This window comes from Heloderma suspectum, chromosome 1, assembly GCF_057233095.1.
Source record: "Heloderma suspectum isolate Gila_16-S chromosome 1, 16-S_ref, whole genome shotgun sequence".
NCBI lineage: Eukaryota > Metazoa > Chordata > Lepidosauria > Squamata > Helodermatidae > Heloderma > Heloderma suspectum.
In genome coordinates this window covers 51,108,899-51,122,928 of record NC_139458.1, presented here as the reverse complement: position 1 = coordinate 51,122,928, position 14,030 = coordinate 51,108,899, and the positions used below count along the sequence as shown (strand labels likewise).

General features: G+C 43.5%; 1 protein-coding gene across 5 annotated transcripts in view; it reads left to right on the top strand.

Annotated features, from left to right (window-relative positions):
- The first annotated feature begins 4,159 nt into the window (after positions 1 to 4,159).
- ZNF410 (zinc finger protein 410) overlaps positions 4,160 to 14,030 on the top strand; it is a 25,325-nt gene continuing 15,454 nt past the window's right edge. Inside the window, exons 1-9 of one of the 5 annotated variants that reach the window (XM_084842903.1) lie at positions 4,160 to 4,200; positions 4,724 to 4,958; positions 6,389 to 6,578; positions 6,799 to 6,934; positions 7,341 to 7,559; positions 7,806 to 7,997; positions 10,172 to 10,331; positions 10,934 to 11,115; positions 13,127 to 13,216. In XM_084842903.1, the coding sequence (XP_084699029.1) occupies positions 6,546 to 6,578; positions 6,799 to 6,934; positions 7,341 to 7,559; positions 7,806 to 7,997; positions 10,172 to 10,331; positions 10,934 to 11,115; positions 13,127 to 13,216 (1,012 nt within the window). In that variant the 5' untranslated portion in view covers positions 4,160 to 4,200; positions 4,724 to 4,958; positions 6,389 to 6,545. The other 4 variants (XM_084842896.1, XM_084842879.1, XM_084842887.1 and 1 more) reach the window with 4 other exon arrangements.

Sequence of the window (14,030 nt, the reverse complement as noted above, 5' to 3'; positions counted from 1 at the left end):
AAAACTGATTCTCCCACTTTTGAGCGGAACAGTGGATAGTGTATTCCTACTTAGACATTGAAGGGGCCAAACCCGACTTAGTCCTCCAGTCCCTGCTGAAGAGCAGCACCATTTATTTGCCAGCTTCCCACAGAATCATGTGTTCTTTCACACAACATAACACCAGAATCCTGGACAGAAGACTGTAGCACTACATTAGATGTGTCATTGATATATATCTACAAGTTCCCAACATTCTGTCACACGTTTAGTGTGACCAAGGGTACTTCCAGTGAAGGCCTCGTTTACAGGATTTTCTGGGGGGTCCAGATGACACTGTCTTCTACTGGTAACCCTCACATGCTTTCCTACCAATTCTTCCATCTTTTTTCTTACCATGGAAAATGCATTAAGGAAGAAAGCCAGGATAGCTGCACAATGCTTTCTGATTGTTAGTGCTAGAACCTCCATCTGGAAGCACACTAACAAAAAAACACAGGAAGTAGCTATACAATTGAAAAGGCAGGGCTATGCAGTGGTCACCAGGGTCAGGGAACATAACCCCAACTCCAATAGTATTCTGAAGTGACTCCTTTACTTTTTCTAAATGAATAGTTCCCATTCAAAAATAAAGTGTTGAATTTGAGAACACCACTGCAGTGAGGGTACAATCAGCTGCCCCCACTGACATCTGTGACAAGGATTCTGCAGAAGTGTGTAGTGTAGCTCATAGCATATGGAAGCCTACCCATCACACATATACATACACACACTCATTCTGCACATGTCATAACAATAAGCATTTATGATGGTGATGATGATTGCTTTCTGTGCTTGTGAAGGCATACAATCTAAATAAATATTCTTAAGTAAGTTCTTAGGGATAGAATCTATATCCTTTTTAAGGCTGCATTCCTAAACGTACTTGTCTAGCAGTAAGCCCCATTTCACTCACTGGGACATTTCTGAGTAAACATGCTGCATTATATCTGTGCAAAGCTTTTCAACTTTAAATACAACACTACTTCAAAAGGCTGTTGTCTGCTCAGTGCCGGTGGTGCTGAAGTCTGAGTTCACAATTGATGTGTTCACACCCAGTCACAATTTGCTGAGATGTTGTCATGATACTTGCATGTCTCCATGATATGCAAAAGCACAGACACCTTTCTAAGGTCTCTGGTAGTAGGGCTAGCAGATATGATGCTTTTGACACAGGAGTTTGTGCAATCTGTAATTCTGCAAGTGTGTAATGCTATCCCCTTTAACAGCCATGTTGGACATGTGTCAGAATCATGCAGGATGAAACAGCATCTGCCTGGAAGGACAATGTATTCTCTGGCTGGCAGAGCTCACCTGACATAAATCTGAGTGCAACCTGGTAGTTTCCAAGGGTTGTATCCAATGAAGTCATCCAGCTGATGGAAGCAGTTCCATCAATGGAACCTGGAGGGTACAAATTCCCCCTTCCTTGCAGCCCTCCTGCATATCCTCAAAATCTGCTCTGGAGGGCTGGGAAGCCCTCCAGAGCAGATTTTTAGGCAGTATAGAGGGCTTCAGGGGGAGGAGAGAGGGCGAAAGTCCTATTGCACTAGCAAACCTCCACTGGCAGGATGTTGGACTTAACCCCAGTTCTTCTTTTTTTCTCCAGGGTGTGCGGAAGCCTATAAGCTCTTCACCAGAAATACCAAGAACAGCTCTTCCCATTAGAAAATAATAGATTGTCCAAACTCCTTTTCGTGATTAGGCCTTGGCCAGCAACTAGTTTTTACTAGAGAATCAATTTGAGAAGGCAGCCCCCTTCCCCATGGTGGCCTGCCACAAACCAGCTACTGACATTCATGTTTTTACCTCTAGGTTGGCAACTAGACAGCTGGATGACATCCTTCGCAGTTGTTGACCCTTACATTATGGCAAGGGCCACATATCCGTTTCAGTGAAAATAATATACAATACTAAAGACAGAGACTCAGAAGGCAGTGCTGACCATAGCCCATGTAAGAACACTTACAAGCTTCTCGCCTTCATACCAGCTGCAGCCAAAACCAATTTGGAATTAAATCCAACTGAGCTGGGTGGGACTTGCTCCCAAGTAACAGCCTAATCCTAAATTTAAGTTTAGGCATGCTTAACTCTGCATAGGATCAGGCTGAAGAGTGTGTAGGGCTGTTAAACTTTAACCTGCAATCCTAAATCTGCTTACTACGGACTTGGCTTCTGGGTAAACATGTATAGAATTGCTCTGCATGCAAACAAGCGTGAAACATAACCACATGATTTTTATCTCTCTGATTTAAGGACACATAAGGGATTGTAGCTGCTTTTAAGGTTTTAAAAACTAATGTTCTCCCTAGCTTTTAAATAAACTTTTAATGGTATTTACTGCTGATGGGTATTTTGAACCTGTATTTTGTTGCAGCTGGTTTTATTTAAAATTGTTTATTTAAGATTTATTAATGTGATTTTATTAATATGGTTGTTGAATTATATTGTTCCTGTACTGTAAGCTGTCTTGGGATGATGATTTTGAAAGGCAACTAAGAAATGGAATAAATTAAAATATATATGTTGAATAAAACATTTTGTGCTTTGTAGCTGTGCTATATAACAGCCATACTCAATATAGCTAGGACTTGCTTATTTCAAGTGAGATTTGCTTTTTCATAATTCTTGTGGTCACTGTCATGAATACACTTTGTTTTTGTGTTCAGTTTTGACAAAGTCAAGAACAGGAGCCATATTAGTCTACAAGTCTTATGCTCAACTTGCAGATATGAATATAGCATATACATGGGCACAGGCAGAAGAAGATGGAGAGGGGAAAAATATGAGGCCAGAAGGTCCAGCAGTAAAATAGGTATGTCCTGCTGGTATGCAGAGAACAGATGCAAACCTGATCCAGTCAAAAGGGTAATCGTTCTAATCCAAATGGGCTCAACCCACTCCCAGCTGGTAAGGAATCTACAAAGCAAGATGTAAAGTGTACAAATAACTTAAGACTGGCAATTACTATACTGAATTAAATATCCCTAGTCTGTATTCATCTCAAGTCTTGTAGTGTTAAATCTAGATGAACTCCAACTCAGCTTCCAGCTACCTTTTTACTGAAGCATTGCAACCTTGAAGTTGGCTATTGAATGGCCAGGGAGACTGAAATGGTCCCCTTCTGATATAGGAGCGTTATCATCTTAAATGTCTGATTTGTGTTCATTGATTCTCTGGCAAATGAGCAGACAGCTTCGGGCAAACTACTAATTCCAAGATATCCCTTAAGAGTGCAATGACACTTCTCAAATAAATGGATTCTACATCAGTAACACACTGGAGGATACTTGCTGCGTTACAGAATCCGCCGTTAGAAGTAGTACTAGGCAGAGTTTGACGTTAAAGCCGGAAGTTACAAGCGAGTCTAGCGGCTGTTGTAGCAGAGTAACAAGCTCAGAGGAACTATACATTTCCGGTTCTGAACTGCACGTGCGAGGCAACCAAAGCAATGAAATAAGATAGGGCACCATATAGATACAGCGGCTCTCCTATTTTGCGTTATAGAGGAGTAACAGTGTAGGTCTGTTGAAGCAAGAACAAAAAAAGAGTCCTTAGGCTCGTGCTACAATAAATTCCCTAGTCTTTAAGGTGCCGCAGGAACTGTTGCTTTCCTTTCTGCCTTCCGCTCCAGCCCTTCATATTTCATTTTCATTTCATTTATTACATATCTATACCGCCTAACGACCAAGGCTGTCTGGGCGGTTTGCAAAGATTAAAAAGCTTAAGAATACAATACTGTAACATAATACAAAAACCATTTACAGACAACATATAAACAGATATGTGTGTGTGTGTGTGTGTGTGTATATATATATATATATATATATATACATACACACACATAAGCCTATCAATCATACATACATACATACATACACACATTCACGCCTAAAAGTTAACAATGAGAAATCCCAGGACCTCTTTATCCTATCATATGCTGTCAAATGCCTGACAGTAGGACATGACGGCACCCGAATAGGAACCGGAACTGGATAGTACTTGCTACCCTGATCTAACTTTTCCACCTCTATGTCCTTTAAGTTTGGGCCTCTGAGCTCAAGAAGTTCTCAGTTTCTCGACGTGTTGTCTTCTTTTCCCTATCTCCATGGTATGTCCTAGAAGGGAGCACGGAATTTCCGATGGTTGTGTGCGTCATATCCGGACGGCTCTGAGATGCCGGTAAGAAGCGCTTGTCCCCGGGGGGGGGGGGGGGAGAGAGAGAGTTTATGCCCCCCCGGTGCTTCCTTCCCTCAGACCACGGAGGTAAAGCGGGGCGAATGGCCCCGCGGCGCCCGCCCCGCGGCGCCCCCGTCCCCCTCTTAGTTCTTGTGTCCGGTCCTTAGGAGGAGCCCTTTCCGCGCCTTCTTCGCTCTTGCCATGGGAGTGGCCTTGGCTGGCCTTGGCCTTGTCGTAGGGCAGCGATACGGGCGGGGGGTCGCTCTCTCCCTCCCAGCGCTCGGCCAAGCTCGTCTTGTCCGAATAACGGCGTGGTTCGTCCGCTAGCTGGGGCCCGTGGGCGACGCCGCTGTGTGTGTCCTTAGCTGAAACGACGCCACTGTTTTGTGCGGGATGCGGGATCGGACGGCTAGCGGGCTGGCCGAGCGCCCTTACCTCAGATCCTCCCCGACCTTTACTACCGCCTGCGCCTTTGCAGCAGTTGCTTTGGCTGTTGAAGACTTAATGGTGCGCTTAATGTTTACAGATAAGAAGAGCTGGGGCTTAAGCCTGTGTGGAAGTCTTCGGTGGTGATGATTTATATTGGTTTCGTCCGCGTTTATGGCGTTTTACAGAAGCAAAAAGTCAGGCCCTTGCCCCCAAAGAGGTTACAGTCTAGAGATGTTGATAGTTAAACAGGCAGCAGAGGGAGAGATGGATGAGGCACTGAAAACAAAGGGCGGCCATCAGCAAGTGTGGTTAACAAGTCATACAGAGAGGAGGTTGGTTTCACTTTGGGGTTGAGGATGAAGGGTGGGCAGTTAGAACTGGCTTTACTAGTAGATCTCTGGATGATTTGTAGTAGATTGGCAAGAATATTTGGCTTGCAACTGCTTAACAATAGCAGCAATAAAATGACTCCCCCCCCCCCCCCGATATTACACTGCTGAGATGAAGAAAGCTTGGGATAACTAGAGGTGGAAGAATTGTGAGTTCAGTTCTGGTACTTGAAACAAATGCCTGGGCTCAGCGTTCTTTAATTCTAAGTGTACGTCTTTTGCACCTACTTGGATCTTGGGGTTCTAGTAAAAGAATAAAGGAAAGGAAAAAATATCTGATATGTCCAAAGTCTGCCCAGTTTTAATGGATCCAGGCCTGGTGTCAATGCTTGGCATTCTTGGGCAACTGCCAGGCCCTGTGCGTACAAACGGGGCTGACCGTCGGTGACACCTACTCTGCCCGAGTGCACCCCATCCATGGGCACTATTGAGCAGGACCCCTCTGGAGGCACTGTAGCCAGTTGGGCCCCCAACATTGCGAATCAGCAGGCGCGATGCCACCTCTGCTAATCAGCTTCCACCTAGAGGCCTTACCCAGTGGTATTGGTGTAGTTCCTATCAGATTCAGTTGGCAGCACACCCCCACCCACCCCCGCGTTCTGAACATTCAATCTACAGAAGCTGCAGACTATATAATGTAGTGATAGTATGTTGGGTGCTCTGCAGGATTGAATTATAGGACATTAGAAACGGTGACTGCTCAGCTCTTGTAGGAGCGTGTGCTGCTGCTAGGAAAAGCCATAGTGGGGGGGGGGCATCAGTGGGGTCTACTGCCAGGTAAGGTGGGGGTGATTGATAGCAGCAAGAGTACCATCGGTGGTGGGGAGCATCAGCAGCACTCTTCTGAGGGCCTATTCAAGCCTGGCACCAGCCTTGAAGGAAACTCATATGGATTTGAAGGGAGAGGGGCAGGTGGCACTATACCGGTGTTGTGGGAGAACATTCTAGGCATAAATCTAAAAAGGGAGAATAGAGCTGTTCTTTGGTCCCAAAAGGGACCCGCAAGGTAGCGATGTTGTGAATCATGCAGGAGGGAGTGAAAGATACTCTGTGCATGCTCGAAAACAATTTTCTTTATTATTACTTTACATATCCCTGCAGTTAAGCATAACACTGAAAATATTTTCTGGGGCTGACCCCTTTCAAGGTCTGGCCTCTGCCAAGGGAGCTTAACAGCATAGTTCTGACTGCAGTTTAGTAGACAATAGAGTGAAAGTAGGAAGGATCTTTATTGCTAAGAGAAGTCTGGCTATAATACTGTTGTACATAGTATATGTGTGTGAATTGTCTTATAAATTATGCACAAAAGCATGACTGGCAATATGTTCATACAATTTAATATTTGGTTAATTTTCATTTCTGTTCTTTTCCAGGTTAAACTGAATAGCTCTCTGTTACGGCTTCTCTTAAGAAGATCCTCACAAAGTTGTGAGGCTGGAATATGTGTATAAACACAGAACATTGATCACTTTGAACTCTTAAGCTTTGTGCCTTACTCAGATCTACTTTGGGAATCTGAAACTTGAATCGATGTTATCGGATGAGTTAGAGTCCAAACCAGAGGTCAGCAACACCTAGATAGATTTGCTTTATGGCTCAGTGATCGTATTCTGGATATTGCATTTTGGCAAATGATAGTTGATAAACCATCTCTCAATTTTATTACATTTTGCATCAAAAGGTGTAGATTGGCCTGCGGGGTGGGATGGGGGAGATAAACAAAAGGTATCAAGCTGCAGATCTAATCACTTGCTCCTGCCTTCATAACTTTGCTTTTTTTCAGCTGCTGGTTCAGTTTGTTCAGAACACATCTATTCCAATAGGACAGGGGCTTGTGGAATCAGAAGCTAAAGATATTACCTGTTTGTCACTCCTTCCTGTTACTGAATCCCCAGAATGCAACAGGCTGATGTTGCCAGGTGAAGTCTGAAACCTGATTATTCTGCAAAATGTTGTTTATGATCTTGTGAAATTAGTAACATAATCCTATGCATGTCTACTCAGAATAAGTCGTGCTGAGTTCAATGTGGTTTACTTCCAGGTAAGTGTGCATACGATTGCAAGCTAATAAGCATAAGCTGTTTGGTTAGATTGCTGTGTTTGGATGTGGGATACTTCTCTGAGGAATGGTGAGATACAAATATAATAAAGAGGGAAGAATCCTGGCACAGTTATTAGCAATTCTCTACCTAGTAGTGTGTGTACTGCAAAAGCTGTTTTTGTTATTGGTTTTCTTTAATGTCTGTGGTGAAAGCACAATAATTGCTCTGAATATGATGTATAATCTCACAGATGCTTTTTTTCAAATTTCATTCTCTTCATTAGATGACTCTCCAAGTCACACTAGCTCTTCAAAAGATGTTTCCTCTTCTGCTGTTCTGCGGAGTCTCCAGGTGAATATTGGCCCTGATGGTGAGGAGACAAGGGCACAAACTGTTCAGAAACCACCTGAGCTTCTGCCAAGTCCTGATACTTCCAGCTTGTTGCAAGACCTCCAGCCTAGTGATAGCACTTCCTTTATTCTCCTCAATTTAACACGAACAGGTAACTTCCATTTCAGCATGTAGCTAGATATTTTTCTGGTATTAAAATGCAAGAGATGCTTATTCAATTATGCATTGCTTTGAAAAGCATGGTAAGTATTTTGGACAGTGCTAAATTTAAACAAGGATGATATAACCATCAGCAGGTACTTCTAGTGAAGTAGCTGTGGAGGTTTCTTACAATATTGTGGAAAGCAAGAGATTTTCCTGATCTTTTTGGTGCCTGATGAAACTGCTTCTTCTCCAGGCCTAGGTTCTCCCTCAGAGCACCTGGTGTTTGTCCAGGATGAAGTGGAGGATTCTGGGAATGATTTCTTTTCCAATGACAGTACAGACAGCAGTACCCCATGGTTTTTACGAGTGCAGGAATTGGCCCATGACAGTTTGATTGCAGCCACTCGAGCACAGCTCGCCAAGAATGCCAAAGCAAGCAATAATGGTAAGAGGGCTTCTGTTTCTATCAATTTTCTCCTTTTTAAAGGTATGTTAAATTAGTTTAGGATATCTTATAAACCTCTTGTATGTTTATGGAACAGCTACGGTTGAGGATTTCCGTGTAAGGTGTAGCCAGAGTGGGTGCTTTATCTTACTCTGCAGATAACTTTATTTTTTAAATGTCTGGTTTTATTTTCAAGGAGCTACCATCCCTTTACCCATTCTCCCATATCTTCTGTACTTTCTTTCTACTACTTATTTATTAGTAGTTGGATTGACAGTATATTTTTATACATGTCTACTCAAAAGGAAGCCCCATGGAGGCATACTCCTAGGTATATGGTTGTAGGATTGTAGCCCAAATATCTGACAAAATTCCTATTAAATTTTGTTGCAAATCTAAATGTCCTTTTAAAAACTCCTGTTCTTGAACTTTCCCCAACAGGTCTTACATTCTTCCATTTATCTTCAAAATGGGACCAGAGAGTACTCTGGGCGATCTGCCTCTAGTGCAGGCAGTGGAGCCCTAGCAAATCTCAGGCACAGCTGGGCTCAGGGCACAATATGGCCCAAAGGCTTAGCAGCAATTAACAAGGATGCTGTATATAGTCAAAACAGTCACCTTGTGCATGGTTGTGCGGGGGGAAAGGAATTCCATTGGTTTGCAGCTTCTAGCTGGGAGCTGTTTTGACCAGTTGTTGCTGCATGACTGTTGGGCTATGCAGTCTGGTGCTCAGGTGCCTTGGCAGGCACAGGGGAAAGTTGCATAACAGGAACAACAGTGGGATTGCAGATTATGCAGCATCCATGTTTATGGATCTGAAATACTGAGTCAAAATGGGTGTGATTTTTTTTTTTTTTTTGCAGTCCTTTGAGGAAGGATACAGAACTGGTCACAAAGGGCTGGGTGTCAGGAGGCATACGGGAATCCATTGCTGAGTTAACTGGGCTAATGTTCCCTTTCCTCAATCCAGTTGTGCATAGTTGGGGGAGGATGAGGATGCACATTCTATTGAAAGTAATGTATGCAGATAGGCAACAAGTGCATCCAGATGTAGTTGTCATCCATCCAGATTGCATTGCTTTCAATGGGATGTGCACCCCATCCTTATTCTGTCCCAGTTAAACGGAACTGGAGCTGGATCAGGGCAAACGCCTTGTTGCAGAGTGATGGTGGGCAGTGAAACTGCCAGCACAGTATGACAAGTTAAGGATTGCCAGCTCACTTGCTTTTTTCCTTTCCCCATCCTCCCCCTGCAGAGTGAGGGCAATGTAAAGGCTTTATTTGCCCCCTGTCATGTTCTCATGTACCTAAATTGGGCACTGTGATGCAATGATGCCAGGTTTACTATGTGATACCTGATTTTGGCTGGGATTACACAGAGAAGAAACGCTTTCAGGTTCTGCTTCTATTCTTTTTAAAAGGCACCCAGGCAGCAGCAGATCAGGGGCACAATGGATGTGAAGAGGTGTGACAAAATTTGGAAGTTACAGCTCCCCCCACCCCCAGTAATGATCCTCTTCTCCACCACCTCTGGAAATGGCAACTTCTGCAATGAAAGTAGAACTTCATAAAAAGTTGAGACAGTATTGACCTGAAGAACAGAGAAAATCAGCATGGGCTTCATACAACTGGTTGACCACACTACTCAGAAATATATCTGCTTTAGGGTGCAATCCTGTGACCGCTAGACAGTGGCTAGATGGCCAATGGATTGTTCGGTTACTGGGAACTGACCTTGGAGCCCATGCTCTAAGGTCGATTCCAAGAAAACTATCTCCCTGGCCCCTCCCCCACCATGTCGTCGGTGATGCGGATTGTCCCTGGGCTCCGCACTCAGATGAGCAGTGCAGAGTGGGGCAAAAGGGGGTGGGGAATGTGGAAGTGCTGGTACCATGCTTCCTATGCGTCGTCCAGCCTCCCCCTGCCCCTGTTCCGAAGTCCTGCAGCTAGACAGTCTAAATCGACCATCTAGCTATGAATGCAGGGTGGCTGGAGTGTGGAGGAGAAGATCCCCTCCATGCTCTGCCTACCCTGCGTTGGATAGGTGGTCGCCTCCAAAATCAGAAGCGGACGCCTGTCCCAATAGGATTGCTCCCTTATAAGCTTATTTCATACTGTGTTTTCTGCTCCTGTGCATTGTTGCTTTACCATGATACTTTCCCCCTCTCTTCCAGGTGAAAATGTTCATGTTTGCTCAGGAGACCCACAGCCGAAAGAATCCAGCCCCATCCCTCATCTGCCGCGTGTGGAGAAAAAATTGAAGTGTACGGTTGAAGGTTGTGATAGGACGTTTGTGTGGCCAGCCCACTTCAAATATCACCTAAAAACGCACAGGTGTATAGACTTGCTATAGCTGTGATTTTGCAGAGCTCTGCAGGCTGTATAGGTATTTATGCAGTAAGTGACTGCTGTGGAACAATCCAGAGTTTAAATTCAGAGAGAGAGATTGAGGGAGAAACACCAAAATAAGTGAATTCTAGACAAAGATCTGATCTCTCTTGCAAGCCCAGTAAAAGCATATTTTAATAGTGTTTGTGTTTTTTGAACTGCATGGATTAGCTGTCAAGGTGGTTTGTAAGCCACTGATGAGAAAAATGTACTGCTTTGTTTTGTGTACGTTATTTATATGTAGCCTAAGCTGTTTAATAAGAATATGAAAGAAATGTAAACGGTAAGGCAAAAAAAAGCATCTGACTTTAAAGTAAAGCCTCCCATCTTCTCACATTAATGACTCTTTAAGGTGAAGCCAGCAACTCTAGCCATGTTACTTTTCAGCTCTGTGCTTCCCTTAATTTGAATTTAAATAAATAGACAATCACATGTGACGTTGTATTATTATGGAAAGGCAGAATATTAGCTGACAACATACACACACACACATATATATATATAAATAAATAAAATAACAGTGTCATGAAAGTGATGTTGTTTTCCAGGAATGACCGTTCCTTCATTTGTCCAGCAAAAGATTGTGGGAAAAGCTTCTATGTCCTACAGAGGCTGAAGGTGCACATGAGAACACACAATGGCGAGAAACCTTTCATCTGCACTGAGCTAGGGTGTGGGAAACAGTTCACGACAGCTGGGAATCTGAAGAATCATCTGCGGATTCATACCGGTGTGTTCCTTTCCCCCTTTTCCAGAAGTTTGTCTTATTCCAGTATTCTAGTACTCTAGTCCAGTATTCAAAGAAGTTTCACTATCCATTTCTATCAGTCAAACTATGAACATGGAACTGACTGGACACTGCTGTCTCTTCCTCTCTGCCTGTTTTAAAATAGTCATTTTGGGTGAGATGGAAGGTGAATAGCTGATTAGGCTTCTGCTTAATCTGTGCTTAATTTGATAAGTAACAGTGAAATCACCAAACTGCATAGTCCATTCTCAGTCCTCCTCTGTTAATCACAATTGTCCTTGGCTACACAACAAATTGGTCACAGCATATAGCAAAGTGAGTGGATACCTTGTTGAAAGCCTGTAATTGTATCAATATGTAGCCATGTGCTATATCAGAAAGGCATTTCTAATGAGACTGTCCAAACAAATGGTTTGGTGACCTTTAGCAGTCACAGTAGACCTCACCTAGTTGGGTAGGAGAATCCATTAGAGAGAGACCTTGATGTTCCCAGTACTATCCTTCAGGGATTTATTTGATTTTGACTTAAAAATGTCTAACTGGACTTTCCATCCCCAAAGGAAGTTCAAGGCAGTTTAAAATAAGACTTGCCTTAAAAGCTAGCAATAAAATCATAGGTTGATTGCAGTGAAGATTTGCTTAACAGGAGACAGTCTCCTTGGATCAGATGGAAGAGAAATAGGCAACAGTGGAGGACCAGGCAGGGTAAGGCTCTTGTGACTCAGGCAAACCTTTGCTGGAGGAGAGGAAAGCAGCTTAATTAATAAATTAAGGGACAGTTTTGGGTTCTGGGATGGGCAAAGTTTTTGGATATATAGAAGACTGCATTCTAAAACAAAACACCCTAGTGTATTTCTAAGAGCATTCATTGAGTGTGTGGTGGGGGGTTGCCTCCTAATAACTAGTGAGAGGGGGAGTTATTCCTGAAGAATGATCACATGAACTGAAAACATAGGTGGGGGAGGGGTTGCCCCCAAGTGGCACCCCTGCAAATGAAAGGGTAGTTTGTTACTGGCTTAGGGAGAAGTTACAAGGTTGCAGGCATAAAAATGTGTTCCACATGCTGTTCACAGGAGAGGGCTACAGCTCATTGGAAAGAGCACGTGCTTTCTATGAAGAAGTTCCCAGATTCAGTTCTTGGCATCTCTAGTTAAACAGATCTCAAATAGCAGGACTGAGAAAGACCTTTGCCTGAGTCCTTGGAGAGCTGCTGCCAGTCTGAGTAGACAGTACTGAGGTAGATAGACCAATAGGCTGATTCGGTATAAGGCATATGTTCATGTGGGAGTAGAAGTAGGAGACCCAAGATGGTGGTGGTGGAGAAGCTATTGTGACATGCAAATCTGTGTGTGAATTAATGGGGAAAGGAAGATCAGTCAGCGGTGAAGATGATGTTTCTAAAAATGAAAGAACTAGAAAATTGATATGGGAAGAAACTGCAGCAGTTATAGTTGGGGATAATATGGTCATAGCCACCATGGCAAAATGTTCTTTTCATAGAGACATTCTGAATTAGCTACCTGAACATAAAGAATGGGATTCTATTTTCAAATATACCCTGGGATTAATAGCTGGATATTGTGTAGGAGGGAGAGAAAAATGGCTGAAATCTGGGAGATAAAAAAGGCCGTGAGAGCCTCGGGTGATAAAAGATAATATAGTAGCAAACCATGCTGGTGATTATGTTTCTGGGGTTTTCAGAGTTGGAAAAATGTTCTAAATCTAAACAAACTGAACCCTGATCTGGATTCTCCTTCTAATGAGTCATAGGCTGGGACTACTATGATATTCAGTCTCTGAATAGGAAGTTTCAGTCCTAACCTTGATATCCAGTGAAGAAGTGGTATAAACAAGCTTATAAAACTGGATTTGGGAAGCTGCAATGTAAGGTCAATAGCTAGAACAGAAGTGGAACCTTGAGGGCATAGGCCTTTTAAGTGGCCTTTTCAATCAAGCAAAGCAAATTCCCTAATCATAACTTGTTGCAACACAGGGGAAAAGCCTTTCTTATGTGAGGCTCAGGGCTGTGGTCGTTCCTTTGCTGAATACTCCAGCCTTCGGAAACACCTGGTTGTCCATTCAGGTAAGGGAACTTCACCTCTTCAGATAAGACTGATAAAATAGAGAGTGTCATTCTTGGAGACAGCTATCGATTCCCTAGGCCAGGGGTCCCCAACCCTTTTGGACCTGTGGGCACATTTGGGAATTTAATAAACTGCTGTGGGCGCCACCACAAAATGGCACCCACAGTGGATGTTGCTAGTCACATAATGGCTGCTGTGGGGGCCTGGTTAGTCAAAAGTGAGCTAAAGAGGTGTTGTGGGATGGGGAGATAAATAGTGAGGTTAAGTACTGGGAGAGAGGGAGAAACAGTGAGGCTAGAGACTAGAAAGGGAGAGAAAGAAGACTGCCTTAACATTTTCCAAGACTTTTTAGGGGGCAGGGAGGGGAGAGCTTCATGGGCATCATTAGAGGTCCCTGTGGGCACTGCATGGGGGACCCCTGCTCTAGGCTCTGTGGATCAATTATTGGTAATTGCTTTTTTTGTTGTTGTTGCTTGAGCTAACCTGCCTTATTTCCTCCTTAACCCTGTTCAAACAACACTCTTGTAGATTGGGATGTAAGGTCTCGCCTTGCCTGACCCACACACTGTAGATCAAAGGCTTTAAGACTTCATGGACATATAGACCTGAGGCTCCAAATTGCTAAAAAAAAAATGACAAAACTTGGCTATGAACTTGATAACTTTCTAGAGTGAAGCCTCTGAAGTAGATAAACATCAAATTACTTGAGACACAATCCTATGTATGTTTAGACAGAACAAAATCCTGCAACTCCCAGCATTCTCCAGGCAGCATGGGTGGCTGGGGAATACTGGGAATTGTAGTACTTATTTT